Raw genomic sequence first — 12,843 nt, 5'->3', positions numbered from 1 at the left:
AGGAAGTCATCTCAAGATATGTCCGTTTTTTTGTGGGAGGATTTGAGTGGAATTATTATATTCCGAAAAAAATGCCAACTGTACAGCTAGATCAATTGGCTACCATTCCTATTGTGTAGGCCTAAATATATAGATATACATAATAAATCATTATTATTAGGTAATGTATATATATATATATATATATATATATATATATATATATATATATATATATATATATATATATATACATATATATACACGTAATAAATCATTATTGTTTGGTATCGTTCAGGATAACATTGCTTGTGTAGAATGTGTTGGATGGTTTTATTTTACGTCCTGTTCATGAAAGCCTCAATAAAGTTGAGAAGCAAAAAAGAAAAAGGTAAACGGTGATGTCGCTGTCGCCGACGGATGACGTCATTGTAGGAACTCTTGAACGCCATGGCGGCTCATGCAAGCGAGCTTGAGGTTGCAAAGAAGAATTTAACTGATGCAATTGGCGATAATGTCAAGCAGTAAGTAAAACGCTCCGTGTGCGTTGTTGGTTGTCTTTTATTTTTCTTGGTCACTCTTGAAATACAAAGTAATTCTGCCATTAGCTAGCTTGTGGAACGTATCAGCTTGCTATTACTGTCTAATGTTTGCAGCATTTCTCCTAGCAGTTTACCAATATTTTTTTGTCGTCACTCTCAAGAGGAAGTGATACACATTTCGACGTTAAGTGTGACGTTCTTATGTTAGCTGGGACGTTATTGTAACGTGTTTGTATGTTTGAAGGAATGCAGTAAATGCACCTAGACTCATGAAGTACGGTTTGTCTTGTGATGTTTTCCTCTGCATGCAGCTACTGGGCCAACCTGAAGCTGTGGTTCAAACAAAAAATCAGCAAGGAGGAGTTTGACGTTGAGGCTCGTCGTCTGTTGACACAGGAGACTGGTTCGTGGGCATGGAATAAATACTTAAAGTGGAGTAATTTATGCTATCTAGAAAAGTGTTGCTTATTTGTATTTCTCTACTCCTTCATCTACAGTCCATGTTCACAACGACTTCCTCCTGGCCATTCTTACACGCTGCCAAATAATTGTGTCCACTCCAGGTGAAGTTGCTGAAATAGTTTTCTCCCTGAAACTGAACATGAGCTAGCATTTGTGTCCAAGCTATGTTTTATTGAAATGTACAGTACCATATCGGTTGTACCTTCATCACAATGTTTACTTAAAGTGATTTAAGTTAGTTGTCTTAAGTTTTAGAGCACTGTCATTGTCAGACACTTTGTAATAATGGGAATGTTGTTAAATTAATTGATTTAGTAATGGAATGTGACAGGGCCTGTGATCAAATACTTTATTGCCCACCCATAAGCACATTGTTGCTAATTCATTTTTCAAATCACTATTCAAATTTGTAACATTTAACTAAAGGGACATATTCTTTTTTGTTTTCTTCATCTTTTTTAATGTGATCTGTATTTATGTTTCTTCAATTCATCTTGTGTTCTTCTACTGTCCTGTAGAGGGTGCAGGAACATTACAGTGGCAAGGTGGCTCTGCTTCAAAGCCTGGAAAACCAAAGGGGAAGAAGAAATGTTCCTCCAGACAAAAGTTTGATGTAAGTACTTATTCTCATACTCCTCCCTGCAGAGGCTATGTGCCAACACATGAGTGGGTGTAAATGTTTAAAAAAAGTTAGTGACATATAATTAATCAATAGGTGCTTTAACAACTGTCTGCCTGTATCATTGCGATGCTCGTGTGTCTTCAGCATCGTTTCCAGCCACAGAACCCTCTGAGCGCCGCCCAGTCTTTCAGCCTTCGGGAGGTGGGAGGTGAGGAGGAGGAGCTGCGTCTAAGTGCCCACACTCTGCTGTTGCCCACGCGGGGCCAGCTGGAGGCCCGCATGATGGTGACGGCCTTTGAGCTGGGCCTGGATAACATCACAGACGATGCTGTCAGCAGCATGATCTACGCTGTTGAGGTTTGTAGCAACTGTCTGCCAGCAATGTTGAGTCAAGTCAATTATTTAATACAAAAATGACCTCAAAGGGGCTTTACAATTTGTACGTCATATGAAACGTCTGTCAGAGGATGTGTGTACCAAACGTAATCCATACATTTCTACAAAAAGAAAATATCCCAATAAAGAGCGTTAAGTGTCGTGCAATTTACAACAATACCGATATCTGATTTTGAATCTACAACAAAACTGAGTGAGTTGCTAATTTTTGTTGTTGTAGCATCAATATTTAAATATCATCACATACAGAAATATTCATACATTTCATGAATTTGTGTGTGTAGACTCTCAAGACAATGTACGGTGGTGTAGCAGTTGACATATTTAACATGTTCTTTCCTAAATGCCATCTGAGTTTTGTTCTTGAATTCCATAAAATGTAATTGATCTTATTTCAGTACAAACTGTTTCTTTCATAGTTTGTTTGAAATTCAAAATATGAGAGTGGTGGTATTGTTTATTTTTTTATGGTGGTTTCATCTTTAGATTTTTTTTTTTTTTTTACCGCTTATTAAGTGTGACACCTTTGTTTACCCTGGAGGTTGAGAAAATCCTGACGTACTGCTCTGCTTTATTCTAGCACCACTTGAAAGACGTCCTAACTGCAGTCATCAGCCGACGGAAGGCTTATAGGTTACGAGATGGTCGCTTCCCGTACGCCTTTGGCAGTGATGCCACACCGCAGCCTTATCTGAAAAACAGCCTTGCTGCTTACCACACTGTTACTGAATGGTAGGGACAACTGTGTTAGCTCTCAGGTTATGTTTCTGTTGCTGTTAATAAAAGGTTGTTGTGGTACTGATCACATTTTTCAGTCCATAGTGATTTTTCCTTTTTCCTCCTTTCAGTCCCCCTCCAAGTGCTTCCCTCCCCACTGGCCCACCACCTCAAGTGTCACCCGATGAGGCCGAGCAACAAGCTGTTCACTTATTGGCTTGTTCCGCTGACAATCTCCCCGCTCCCCTCCCTCCAATCAACATGTTTGATCTCCTGGAGGCTTTACAGGTAAGAGATATATGTTCATGAATGTTCTCGGTCCCAAAACCTTCAACAAATGCAGTTGTAATGCCTTATACAGGGATATTCAATTGAGTTGAGTCAAATAGGTCCAGTAACTGAAATGTCCTCATAGTAATGATCAGAACCTCATAATGTCTAAATTGCATCCCCATCAAGTAAAATCAACAGCATAGATGTCCAAATGCTTTCAACAGGAATTATTGTAAAATCACAAAGTAGGATACTTTTAACAGACTTTATGGACGCTGTCTCTGGACCCTGGACTGAAAACCGATAGATAATTGAGAATTCTTACATTTTCATGGATGGCTTCAATTTAAACGGCGCAGCTTTTTCTACCCTTTACGGGTCTCTTTCAGCGGTCCAGGAACTGCACCGACCAATTGCGAGCATTGTAAATCATCTCTCGTGATCCTACTCGGCCAATCACGTGTTCATTCCGATAAGCGCCGCCCTCGAGTCGAGTGACAGGAGAGAGACCCGAGAGTTGGAAAAAGTCAGATAAGTTATTTCACTTGGCGCTCCAAAAAGAGAAATGTGGACAGCTTAACCAGAGCCTTTAACCACGAATGGATAGACTCTTATATGTTTGTTATTCCCACAACCAGTTCAAAAGCAGTATGTCTCATGTGTTCAACGACAAAACACAGATATTTTGAGCAAACTTACCGAGTCGCATCCAAAATGAAGGCACAGAAGAATTAACCTAAGAGCCTAATATGATCAGAACCCTGACACATTAATTAACTGACCAACAATGATGTTAACAGAGAGGAGAAATGAGCTGAAACCAGTTATTTAATAACCACAGATAAAGTCCCAGCGCACACATTTCTCTTTTTAGCACAGGACCCTGAGGTCGGACCATAGGACATAAGTCTTTATTTTACTTTAATTAAGAGAAGATAATGTATTTATTATTAGAGTATGTATTATTTATAATTAATCCAGTTCAATTGGAAATCTGTAATAATAAATATTATTTAGCTGTTATTCAATTTAACTTTCTTTATTTAATTTGACAGTCAGTTGTTGACTATATACAGGCGTTAATACAACTGTTGGCAAATTTGACATTATTGTGATGTTCCGGACCTTTGCATGATGGAATTCTCTAAAACTGGACCTCGCTGAATTTTTGTTGAATACCCCTGTTCTATAGCAATCCATGGTAGTCGGAAAAAATACAATGCTCTGTGAAGATTATTATTTATTCTCATTAATTGATCAGAAATTGGTCGCCAGTCTGGATAGACTAGTCACTCAGTGCGGGTCCGAACTGCTGCCCGTCATTTGGTGATGTACGGCCTAGTATTTAAAACAACCCAGATTCAACTTATCAAATGGATTTCTGATATTCCCAAGCATGTGGACAAATCTATTTTTTATCTTTTTTTTTTTTTAATTTCTAAGAATTTGCTGCTCATCTTTGTCTCAAGTAACAGTACATTTGTGGATAATTTAAAGACTAAATGAATTACAAACAAAAAACATCCTAAATTGCAACTATAGTCTTTAAATAACTAAATCTAGAGACATTATCTTAAAATCACGATAATAATTCATCCTAATTCATTAATCCTCAATAATTCATAATCAAAGAGCATGTTGATAACCTCGTTTATAAGTAATTAACTCTTACTTAATTGCTTAATCACACAGAAAATGATTTTGTTTACACTTAAAATACTGCACTCAGTGACATTCATTTACACTGAAGATGTATTATTTGATAAATGTTTCAGCCATTTAAGTGCTTGCTTTCTGGTTGTCGGATATTTTTTAATGTTTTCATTTAGGGCTGCAACTAACGATTATTTTAATAATCGATTAATCGGTTGATTATTTTTTCGATTAATCGATGAATCGGATAAAAAAATGTTTTTATCAAAAAAGCGTTCATTTTCAACCCTTTATTTAAAAACAGAAGTGACAGTGCAAAACATCTTCAGAAAGTGCACAAACAGGTTGCTCCTTGAACATCCCTGAGCTGTTAATTAAAACAACAAAATCACGTTGTTGGCTAAGCCCAACTACGTGATTTGCTTCATTCTACTTTGAGTAAAAAAAAAAAAAAAACCTGCAGCCAGATCCGCCGGTGTGCCGGTTTAACGTTAACGAGTGACAGCGTGAACTGAACCAGACCGGGGGGTGACGCCATGTTTCATCACGTTACGTTGTTTTACAAGCCAGACTGAACTGTAACGGAACGGAACTTTAACGACAATACACAACCCAAACACGTTAGCTAATGCGATAGCAAGCTGACTAGCTTCCATTAAAAACAAGTTTGAGGAACATGAAGACGCTGATTGGCCAAGACTCGACTTGTCAAGGATCTTCTATTTTTGACAACATCACAACCTCAGCTTTTCTCGTGTCTCACTCCAATCGCAGAAACGCTGGCCGGCCAGTTGCTCTGCTCCGCTCTTTTTTTTCTTCTCCGCGACTTATTGCCCGGCGTAATAATCGCGCGACACAACGAATCGATAATGAAATTCGTTGCCAACACTTTTGATAATCGATTTTTATCGATTCGTTGTTGCAGCCCTATTTTCATTAGTGAACTACGCTTGGACCTCCTATGATTGCTGTTTATCACTGAATTTGTTCAAATAAGTTATTCCAGTCTGCTGTCATTTAACCATCAAGGAGCTTGTATGCTTAAATGTCTTCCTGAATCACTTGTCTCATGTAGGTTCACCACGGTGTGATGCCCTCCCACACTATGTATGCCCTGAACATGGAACGCATCCTGTCACGGCTCTGGCACCCCAGCCACGAAGAACTAGAGCAAGACCACGTACACCGGCAGCGCCTCGCTGGCAAAGAGGGCGTGCTCGTCAGCTGAGAACCGCTAATGCTGGACTGTATAGGAACTGGGGAACCAAACACAAAAATAATCCCCAACATGGAAAAAGATTGGGACCAGTGTGTCTATAAAAACGGAATAACCTTTTCATATTACCTGGAAAATCACATCCCTGTTGCACAAAGAGATAAAGCATGAGTGGAGCAAGACGAAACTAAACTGTTGGACAGTGGACACAGAGTGGGCACGCCACTCCAGCTAATAGCTGGAATATTATTGTCTGTTCCACCAGCCATTTTGTCCGTCAACCAACCATCACATCGTTTGAAATGTTATTTAGGAAGAACCCTATTTGTTGGTAAAATATTGAAAGTGTTTAATTTTAGGAGATTCCATCAGATAAAGCACTCGACAGAAAAAGTAAGTTCTTATTGTGTCAGGTTCCACCACAGTGTGAATGTTTTGGAGTCGGTTATACAACACAACTATTAAAATGTCCTAAAAACACAGAACCGTTAATAGCTAATAATGTAGCATTGTGTACATGACTATGTCCCAACAATCTGCTCATAGGAAAGAGGCCCTGTACATTACACACAGGTGTTTTCACTTAATCTGGCTCATTAGGCCACATGTCAGGCTGAAGTTGGGGCCAGCGTGAAGGTCATCTTACTTAAATCACAAATAAAGATGGAAATTGTTCATCCTTTACAGGTACAGCATACAATGGCAATCAACTACTGTCAGCAGAGGATCCTTAGAGGTCTTATCAAGCAATAACTGAGAACATCTGTGTGGGTTTATGGTGGGTGTAGGGTCCTTAAACTGTGCCAGACAGCTGCCTCCTGTATCATCACGCCCCTCATGAACATACCTTGAAACTGTCTCCGACGTATTCTTAAAGCATTTACTGGTGTGTGTCTAGTTTAAAGACCAGCGGTCAGTGTTGGTGGTCCACAATGTGTGTAAGCTGAAGTGTTGATGTCTCAGTGCTCTTGAATATCTGTTTGTGTGTAGCATTTAGTTCAGGTGGACATGTGTATACATTTGTAACATTTTATTTTTTTTCTACACAAACCTTGTTTTATAATTTCTATTCCAGGCTAGTTAGAAAAATAAAAGTGTTCAACTTTACTAGTTTATCGATTCAGAATAGTCCCACATCAACATATTTCTTCTGTACCTCAACACACTTAAAGTGTGTAAACAAATGTACTTTTGCTTCCTAGGTTTCCTCTAGGTAGTCACCAGCTGTAGTGGCAGGGCCGTGACTCACTCACTGTCCGAGTGCGCACTGGGACCTCTTGCCATATTTGGCTGCCTGCTGCTCACTTCCGACGCCTCGCTGTCCAATCAGCGGCCGTGTAGATTCACCAGCTATTGCTAGCGCCACACACGGCTGTGGTGACTCAATATCCCGTCCGCCCTAGGACCTTCAATAACAAACTCTTAATGCAAACGCATTACAAGACTGTATTTTATAATCAATTATGTAGTAGACAAAAGCACTCGCACACAGCACATGTGTCCAACATTTTATTTTGTCATATTTACAGTTCTTAAGTGCTCAAAAGACAGCGTACAAATATTATTACAACGTGTTATTTCAGGTCTATATCACAAAGTTGTATGAACATAAGGGTTAAGAAAGTAAGGCAGTATTTGTCAGTAAACGCTACACACACCTATGAGAGTCCTTTCGTAAAGGTGTGATTTGTTTTTGTTAGTGTTACTATGTACATACTGTATAGTCGCTGGTGGGATACTCAGTGCTTGACTCAAGTCTTGATGCATAAATTGCTACTTGATATAGTGGAAGATTTGCAGGGCAACGCCTTGTTCACATTGTGTTTCTGTCAATTTGCAATTTGATCCCACACATGCTCTGGGTGTCTGTTAGAAGGCAAGGCTGCATGAGATTTAATCCATTTCATATTAGCTTTCGGTACTTGCCATATTACCTTAGCTTGACTGAATACATCTTGTAGTTTTAAGTGAGGAAGAACCCCCCCCCCCTTTTTCTTTTTATCTAACAAGCCACATCAGAGGAGTATTTGGAGCAAATGAGCCCTCTGAGCTTTGTCCGTCTGTGAAGCAGGTTTGGTGGCCTCTGCTCTGTAATAATTCATAGCGCTGACCAATTACAAGTCAGTCTCCATTCTTGCTTTTCTTTGTCTGCAGAAACTTAGTGGATGCAGCCTGAACGGATCATTTGGTGGACATTTTCAATGAAACGCAGGGGCTCCCCCGCATGGCCGAACGGGCCACATTTAAGCTGCATTTGGTCCACACAAAAAAAATGTCCCTTGTTTTTTTTGTTTTTACCCTCGGTAGTCTAGTAAGCTTGGAGTTGCTGCGTCAAAATGAGCTGGCAGCCGCTGTTAACGTGGTCCATGACCTTTTGCTTGAGCAGAGCCAGCTCGTCCCGGAGGACGTTGGCAGAGGAAACCAGCTCCGTGTTTTGGTTCTTGAGGTTTTTGACCCTGTCCTCCAGCCGGGAGATTCTCTCCAGCTTCCTTTTCCGGCATTTGGAGGCGGCCACCCTGTTCCTCATGCGCTTCCTCTCCGCTTTGATGCGCTCCTGCCTCTCCATGTTGATGGGGGAGAGAGGCGGGGTGTCGCCGGACATCTCGGGCACCGTCTGCGGCTCCTCTTTGAGCGCCTGTAGCCGCGAGTGCCGCGCCGCCAGGTGGTCCACGTTGTTGTGGGACGGCTGTGGGACGGCTGGGTAACTTATAGGCGGGTTCCTCTCGCTGGCAGGTGCCGACGCAGAGCCCACAGCTCGGCTGAAAGCCCCCAAGCTTGTGTACTCCGGCGGGTCGGTGCGCACCGTGCAGCTATAGGGAATCCCGTCGCTTTCGGACGCAGCAGGGCCGGATCCCATGCTGTTGCTCGCGCCGATCTGTGCGTCAGGGTGGACGGCGGGGGGCTGCTGGTGGTAATGGAGCTCTGCCAGAGCCCTCACGAAGCCTTCCGCAAACCCCTCCTGTTCGTCGGTGATGTTCTTGGGACAGACGAACTGGGTCGGGGTGGGAGTCGTGAGTCCGGTGCAGGACTGAATGATTAAGCGCTCCAGTTCAGGCGAGGCCAGCTTCAGCAAGCCGACATCTGGGGACGTCAGGATGTCCAGGGCCTTGGCGCTCAGCTGGGGCTTGAAGTTTCTCGGGTCGTTGAGATTCAGCGTCATGGTCTGTTTGAGGGTTTTGGGGTTGAAGCCATACACCGTCGGCCCGCCATGCTGAGAGCTGGAGCCATTCACGGCTTCGTCGTAAAACGTCGCTTCCATTTTTCTGAACATAAAGTTTTTATCACCTTGAGTCTAGTCTCCTTCTATGTTTAAGTCAAAGACCGACCGTTTATGTGTGGCCCGTGACTCCCTATCTATCGACTGTTTTGTGGTCGAATCCGCCTATTGTTGAAGTTCAACTCACTTGACAACTTCGTGTCCTGAGAAAACTTTTCTCTTGGGCACCGCGCGGTCATCAACAAAAACCCTCGTTCCCCCGTCGCCGATCCTCGGTGTTTCCGCACCTGAAGTATCCGCTTTGATTGATCCTCCTTCCCAAAAAGCAGAAACGGGGTCTGAACAGGGATAATACTTTCTATCACTTCCAACGTGGAGACGAACTTTATCCACCTCTAAGCTGCAGCTCTACTGAAAATAACAATGATGTCATTTCTACGGCCTCTGATTGGCTGGAAAGGATATTATGGGTGGGGTATATTTAATGACATGCAGGTTGCTCTGACAACTGGCCATATCCCCGCCCCCCGCGATGGCTTCTGGGATTAGGTAATGCAGACGGTGGAGCAATGTACGATGGGATTACGTAGTGTTTTTGAATATTTAGTTACCCGCTCAATTATTAGTTACCCATCCCGAAGCGAGGGCTGCTCAACAGCAAATCACGGTTCTCTCAGTACGAGGTTTATATATATATATATATATATATATATATATATATATATATATATATATATATATATATAGTTCCACGGATCCCCACATAAGAGCACGTTAAAAAAATTACTTCATTATCGAAATGCAGGGACGTGAAATTGTTAGTGTCTCGCGTTTTACTTGTGCTGTACGGACTGGCTGGTAATGTTGTGAAGGGTTAAAGATAGAAGAAAGAAAATTAGGTCACACATGCATCAGGCATTCTTTTGTTGTGAACACCACATTTTAAGAAAATTACAACTGTACTTGATTGAGCGGCCTTTCTAATGTATTGCAGAGAGAGGAGGAAGATCAACATCAATTTTAATGTCTGAATAATTCAGATATTAAAACAAATATGTATATAACTGTGGTTTTCTTACATACATACATACTGTAATATTTTTATCGGGTTGTGCTATTGTGAGAAGCTTAATTAATTAATGTTGATTTATAGGGCGAAACGATCAGATTAATCTATATAACAACAGATATTATGAATTTCTTACCATTCTAAATCCATATGTTATTGCAGATTCAAATAGTTTATTAAAATCTCAGATAATCAAAGTGGTAAAAACTTGACATGTATATAATTTAACCTGGTCATATAAGGACTAACATCAGAACGTAATCAACACATGGAAGTAAATATAATGCACAGATTAATTAAAAAGAGGTTATTGCATTTATTGTCATTAAGGTAAATCATGATTTATATTTCAGCCCTACTTATCAATTTGCCCACTTGATCTGTGTTTGTGCACTAATGCAGGAGATATATATATATATATATACTATAATATATTCATTATATTCTGTGGATTGACTCAGTGACTGAAGGCTCTATACAGCTGCAGTCCAGTCTGTCTTGCCTCTCCCATTGTATTATTCAACATGTTCTCCTCAAGCCAACTATAAATAAGTTAACAGCCCCAGACAGCCTGGGAGAACCAGAGCGGCCTGAGGTCAACACTCTTGAGATGACATGTTGTCCTCACAACACGGCAGTGCAACACCCATTTGGAAGTATGTGACACCCTGAAGTAGAAATCCAGCGTTGGAATGCTTCAGAAACATTTGTGTCTAATACTACAGTGGTAAAGAAGTTAAACAAGACCACAGTTTGTTTGTTTTATTATTTCATCGTTCCTCCTCTCCTAACATGATAGAGCAACTTCCAATGAAACTATAACTTTATGAGCCACTCTCTTTGAACACCTGTGTTAAGGCCCACTGAGGAGTAGCCTATTTTCCTATCGAACTACCGCTGTGTCCCGGCTGTGCTTCCTGTTTCTCTGTCAGCTTTTCCCCTCTGCTGGCCTGATGGGTCTGCTTTTAGATAACAGTGCTTTCCTCCTCCCTGCTTGGGCCAGCTGTTTCCACTGCATGCAGTTTTCTAATCAGGACCTGGTCCTGCCTGCCTCCAAAATGCCTGCTTTTGTTGTACAGTGGAGGGACAGTCCAGGGTCCATGGAAACATTCACCCCTTTCATGAGAGCAAAACAGAGAAAGAACATATCCATGTGTTGATGTATCAACAGAAGTTTTGATTACCGTCAGGCGTGGACCCCACACACGCACATGCACACGCACACCAAGCAATGAGTGAGACAGATGACATTTCAAACACTGCATGGACAGTGTTTGTTGAAGCACATCTGTTTCTTCCTGTCCTGCTGCTTGGTTTTTCTATACCTCATCTCTGCTCATTCTTGGTCCAAACACGCTGATCACAGCCAGCACCGCTTCCTTTAGACAGCTGTTGATCTCCTCGAAGAAAAGAGCCCAATAAAGGAAAGTGACCATGCAGGCGGGATGCAGACCATTTCACGATTAAAGTCAGAGCCAATGTTTTTGATGGCAGGGTTTGTGATAACAGATTATTATCTGTTACAGTAGATCATATCCTTCAGCTTACATATGAGTGGTAGGAACACACTGTCTGTATTTACACTGTCTTTACTCATAGTATTAAATAGACCTTTTTTGACAGGAGACATTTTGAGTGAAAATCTCAGGTGTACTTAATAACATTAGACAATGCATACCATTTAGTTTTACTTGTTCCAGAGCCCTCACATTGTGAATGCTCAACACGTTCTCATCCCAACTCGTCACATATTGACGCTTTGTCAGGACCCTTGACGTCACTTTCTGAGGCACTGGGTATCTTAGCGCATCAAATGGTCTACGGTTCATTAGATACGTGGTTTTCTTATTACATCATTACACTTCCGGAGCACTTTCTTTGACTTGAAAGTCAAAAAGTGCCTTGTGCATTGGTATCGGAGGAGCATGCCCTAAATCAATTTGTTTACTTGGTTTACACAGAGAAGACATGGAATAAAACAGATTGCCCCCTGTTTGTTGTTTGTCAGTTTGTGTTAATATGATTGAACACAGTCGGGAATATGCCTCAGAAGAAAAATAAATAGACCCTAATATAAAACAGCTCTTAAACCTATAGATTTTCACACAATTGCATTTGATAAACAAAATGTTTACCATCCAGCTATTATTATTATTATTATTATTATTATTATTATTGCATACATACAAACATTAGATTGGACTACTTTAACAAAATGGAATATGTTTTCAGTGTCATATTTATTCTACTTATGGCATTCCCTTCTCCCACATCAGCGATGTTTGGAAAATTTAGACTATGTTTGTGTTTTAATTTGCCATGACCCAATGGTCTTCTATAAATTCTGTTTTCTACAAACATAAGATGATAACGAGGGAGGGACAGAGAGGGGGGATTTATAGTAGCACATTCATGCCGTTTACTGGACTTCCTTTGGACTTTACACCGCTCAGCAGGATAGGGAAAAAAAAAAAATCGACTCTCTCCTTTTTGTCCCATTTCGCGTTCCGTACCACCCACTGTCTCCAGCACAAAGTACGATTATCAGAAACTCAAAAGTGTTGTGCGGTGAAATAACATTTTGATCTGCTGGTAAGTTCGTATATGTTGTTCTAACCTTTACACAAAGGTCCTCTGTGTTTGCTAACGTCTGTTGTGAAGGCTATTCTGTGCAAAACATGATAAAAACATCTCTGT

General features: G+C 41.0%; 2 protein-coding genes across 2 annotated transcripts; one reads left to right on the top strand and one right to left on the bottom strand.

Moving 5' to 3' along the window:
* Positions 1–429: 429 nt before the first annotated feature.
* On the top strand, positions 430–6,954 carry tada1 (transcriptional adaptor 1; the record flags this gene model as incomplete). Its single annotated transcript, XM_079216983.1, has 8 exons — positions 430–503; positions 833–924; positions 1,019–1,084; positions 1,502–1,596; positions 1,750–1,962; positions 2,582–2,733; positions 2,850–3,006; positions 5,720–6,954. 8 exons carry the CDS (start codon positions 430–432, stop codon positions 5,870–5,872), a joined length of 1,002 nt encoding a protein of 333 aa, XP_079073109.1. The 3' UTR covers positions 5,873–6,954.
* Positions 6,955–7,356: 402 nt separating this feature from the next.
* LOC306736245 (transcription factor Jun-like) lies at positions 7,357–9,422 on the bottom strand. Its single transcript, XM_079217861.1, has one exon. The coding sequence runs from the start codon at positions 9,129–9,131 to the stop codon at positions 8,169–8,171; it is 963 nt and encodes a 320-aa protein (XP_079073987.1). The 5' UTR covers positions 9,132–9,422; the 3' UTR covers positions 7,357–8,168.
* Positions 9,423–12,843: the final 3,421 nt, after the last annotated feature.

The sequence above is a fragment of the Taurulus bubalis genome (assembly GCF_910589615.1).
Source record: "Taurulus bubalis genome assembly, chromosome: 1".
Lineage (NCBI taxonomy): Eukaryota > Metazoa > Chordata > Actinopteri > Perciformes > Cottidae > Taurulus > Taurulus bubalis.
Note: the sequence above shows the minus strand (reverse complement) of the source record. Positions and strands in the feature narration are given on the sequence as shown.

Bases quoted from the DNA above. Each gene is read 5' to 3' on its own strand.
- LOC306736245 (XM_079217861.1), bottom strand. From the start codon at position 9,131: ATGTTCAGAAAAATGGAAGCGACGTTTTACGACGAAGCCGTGAATGGC.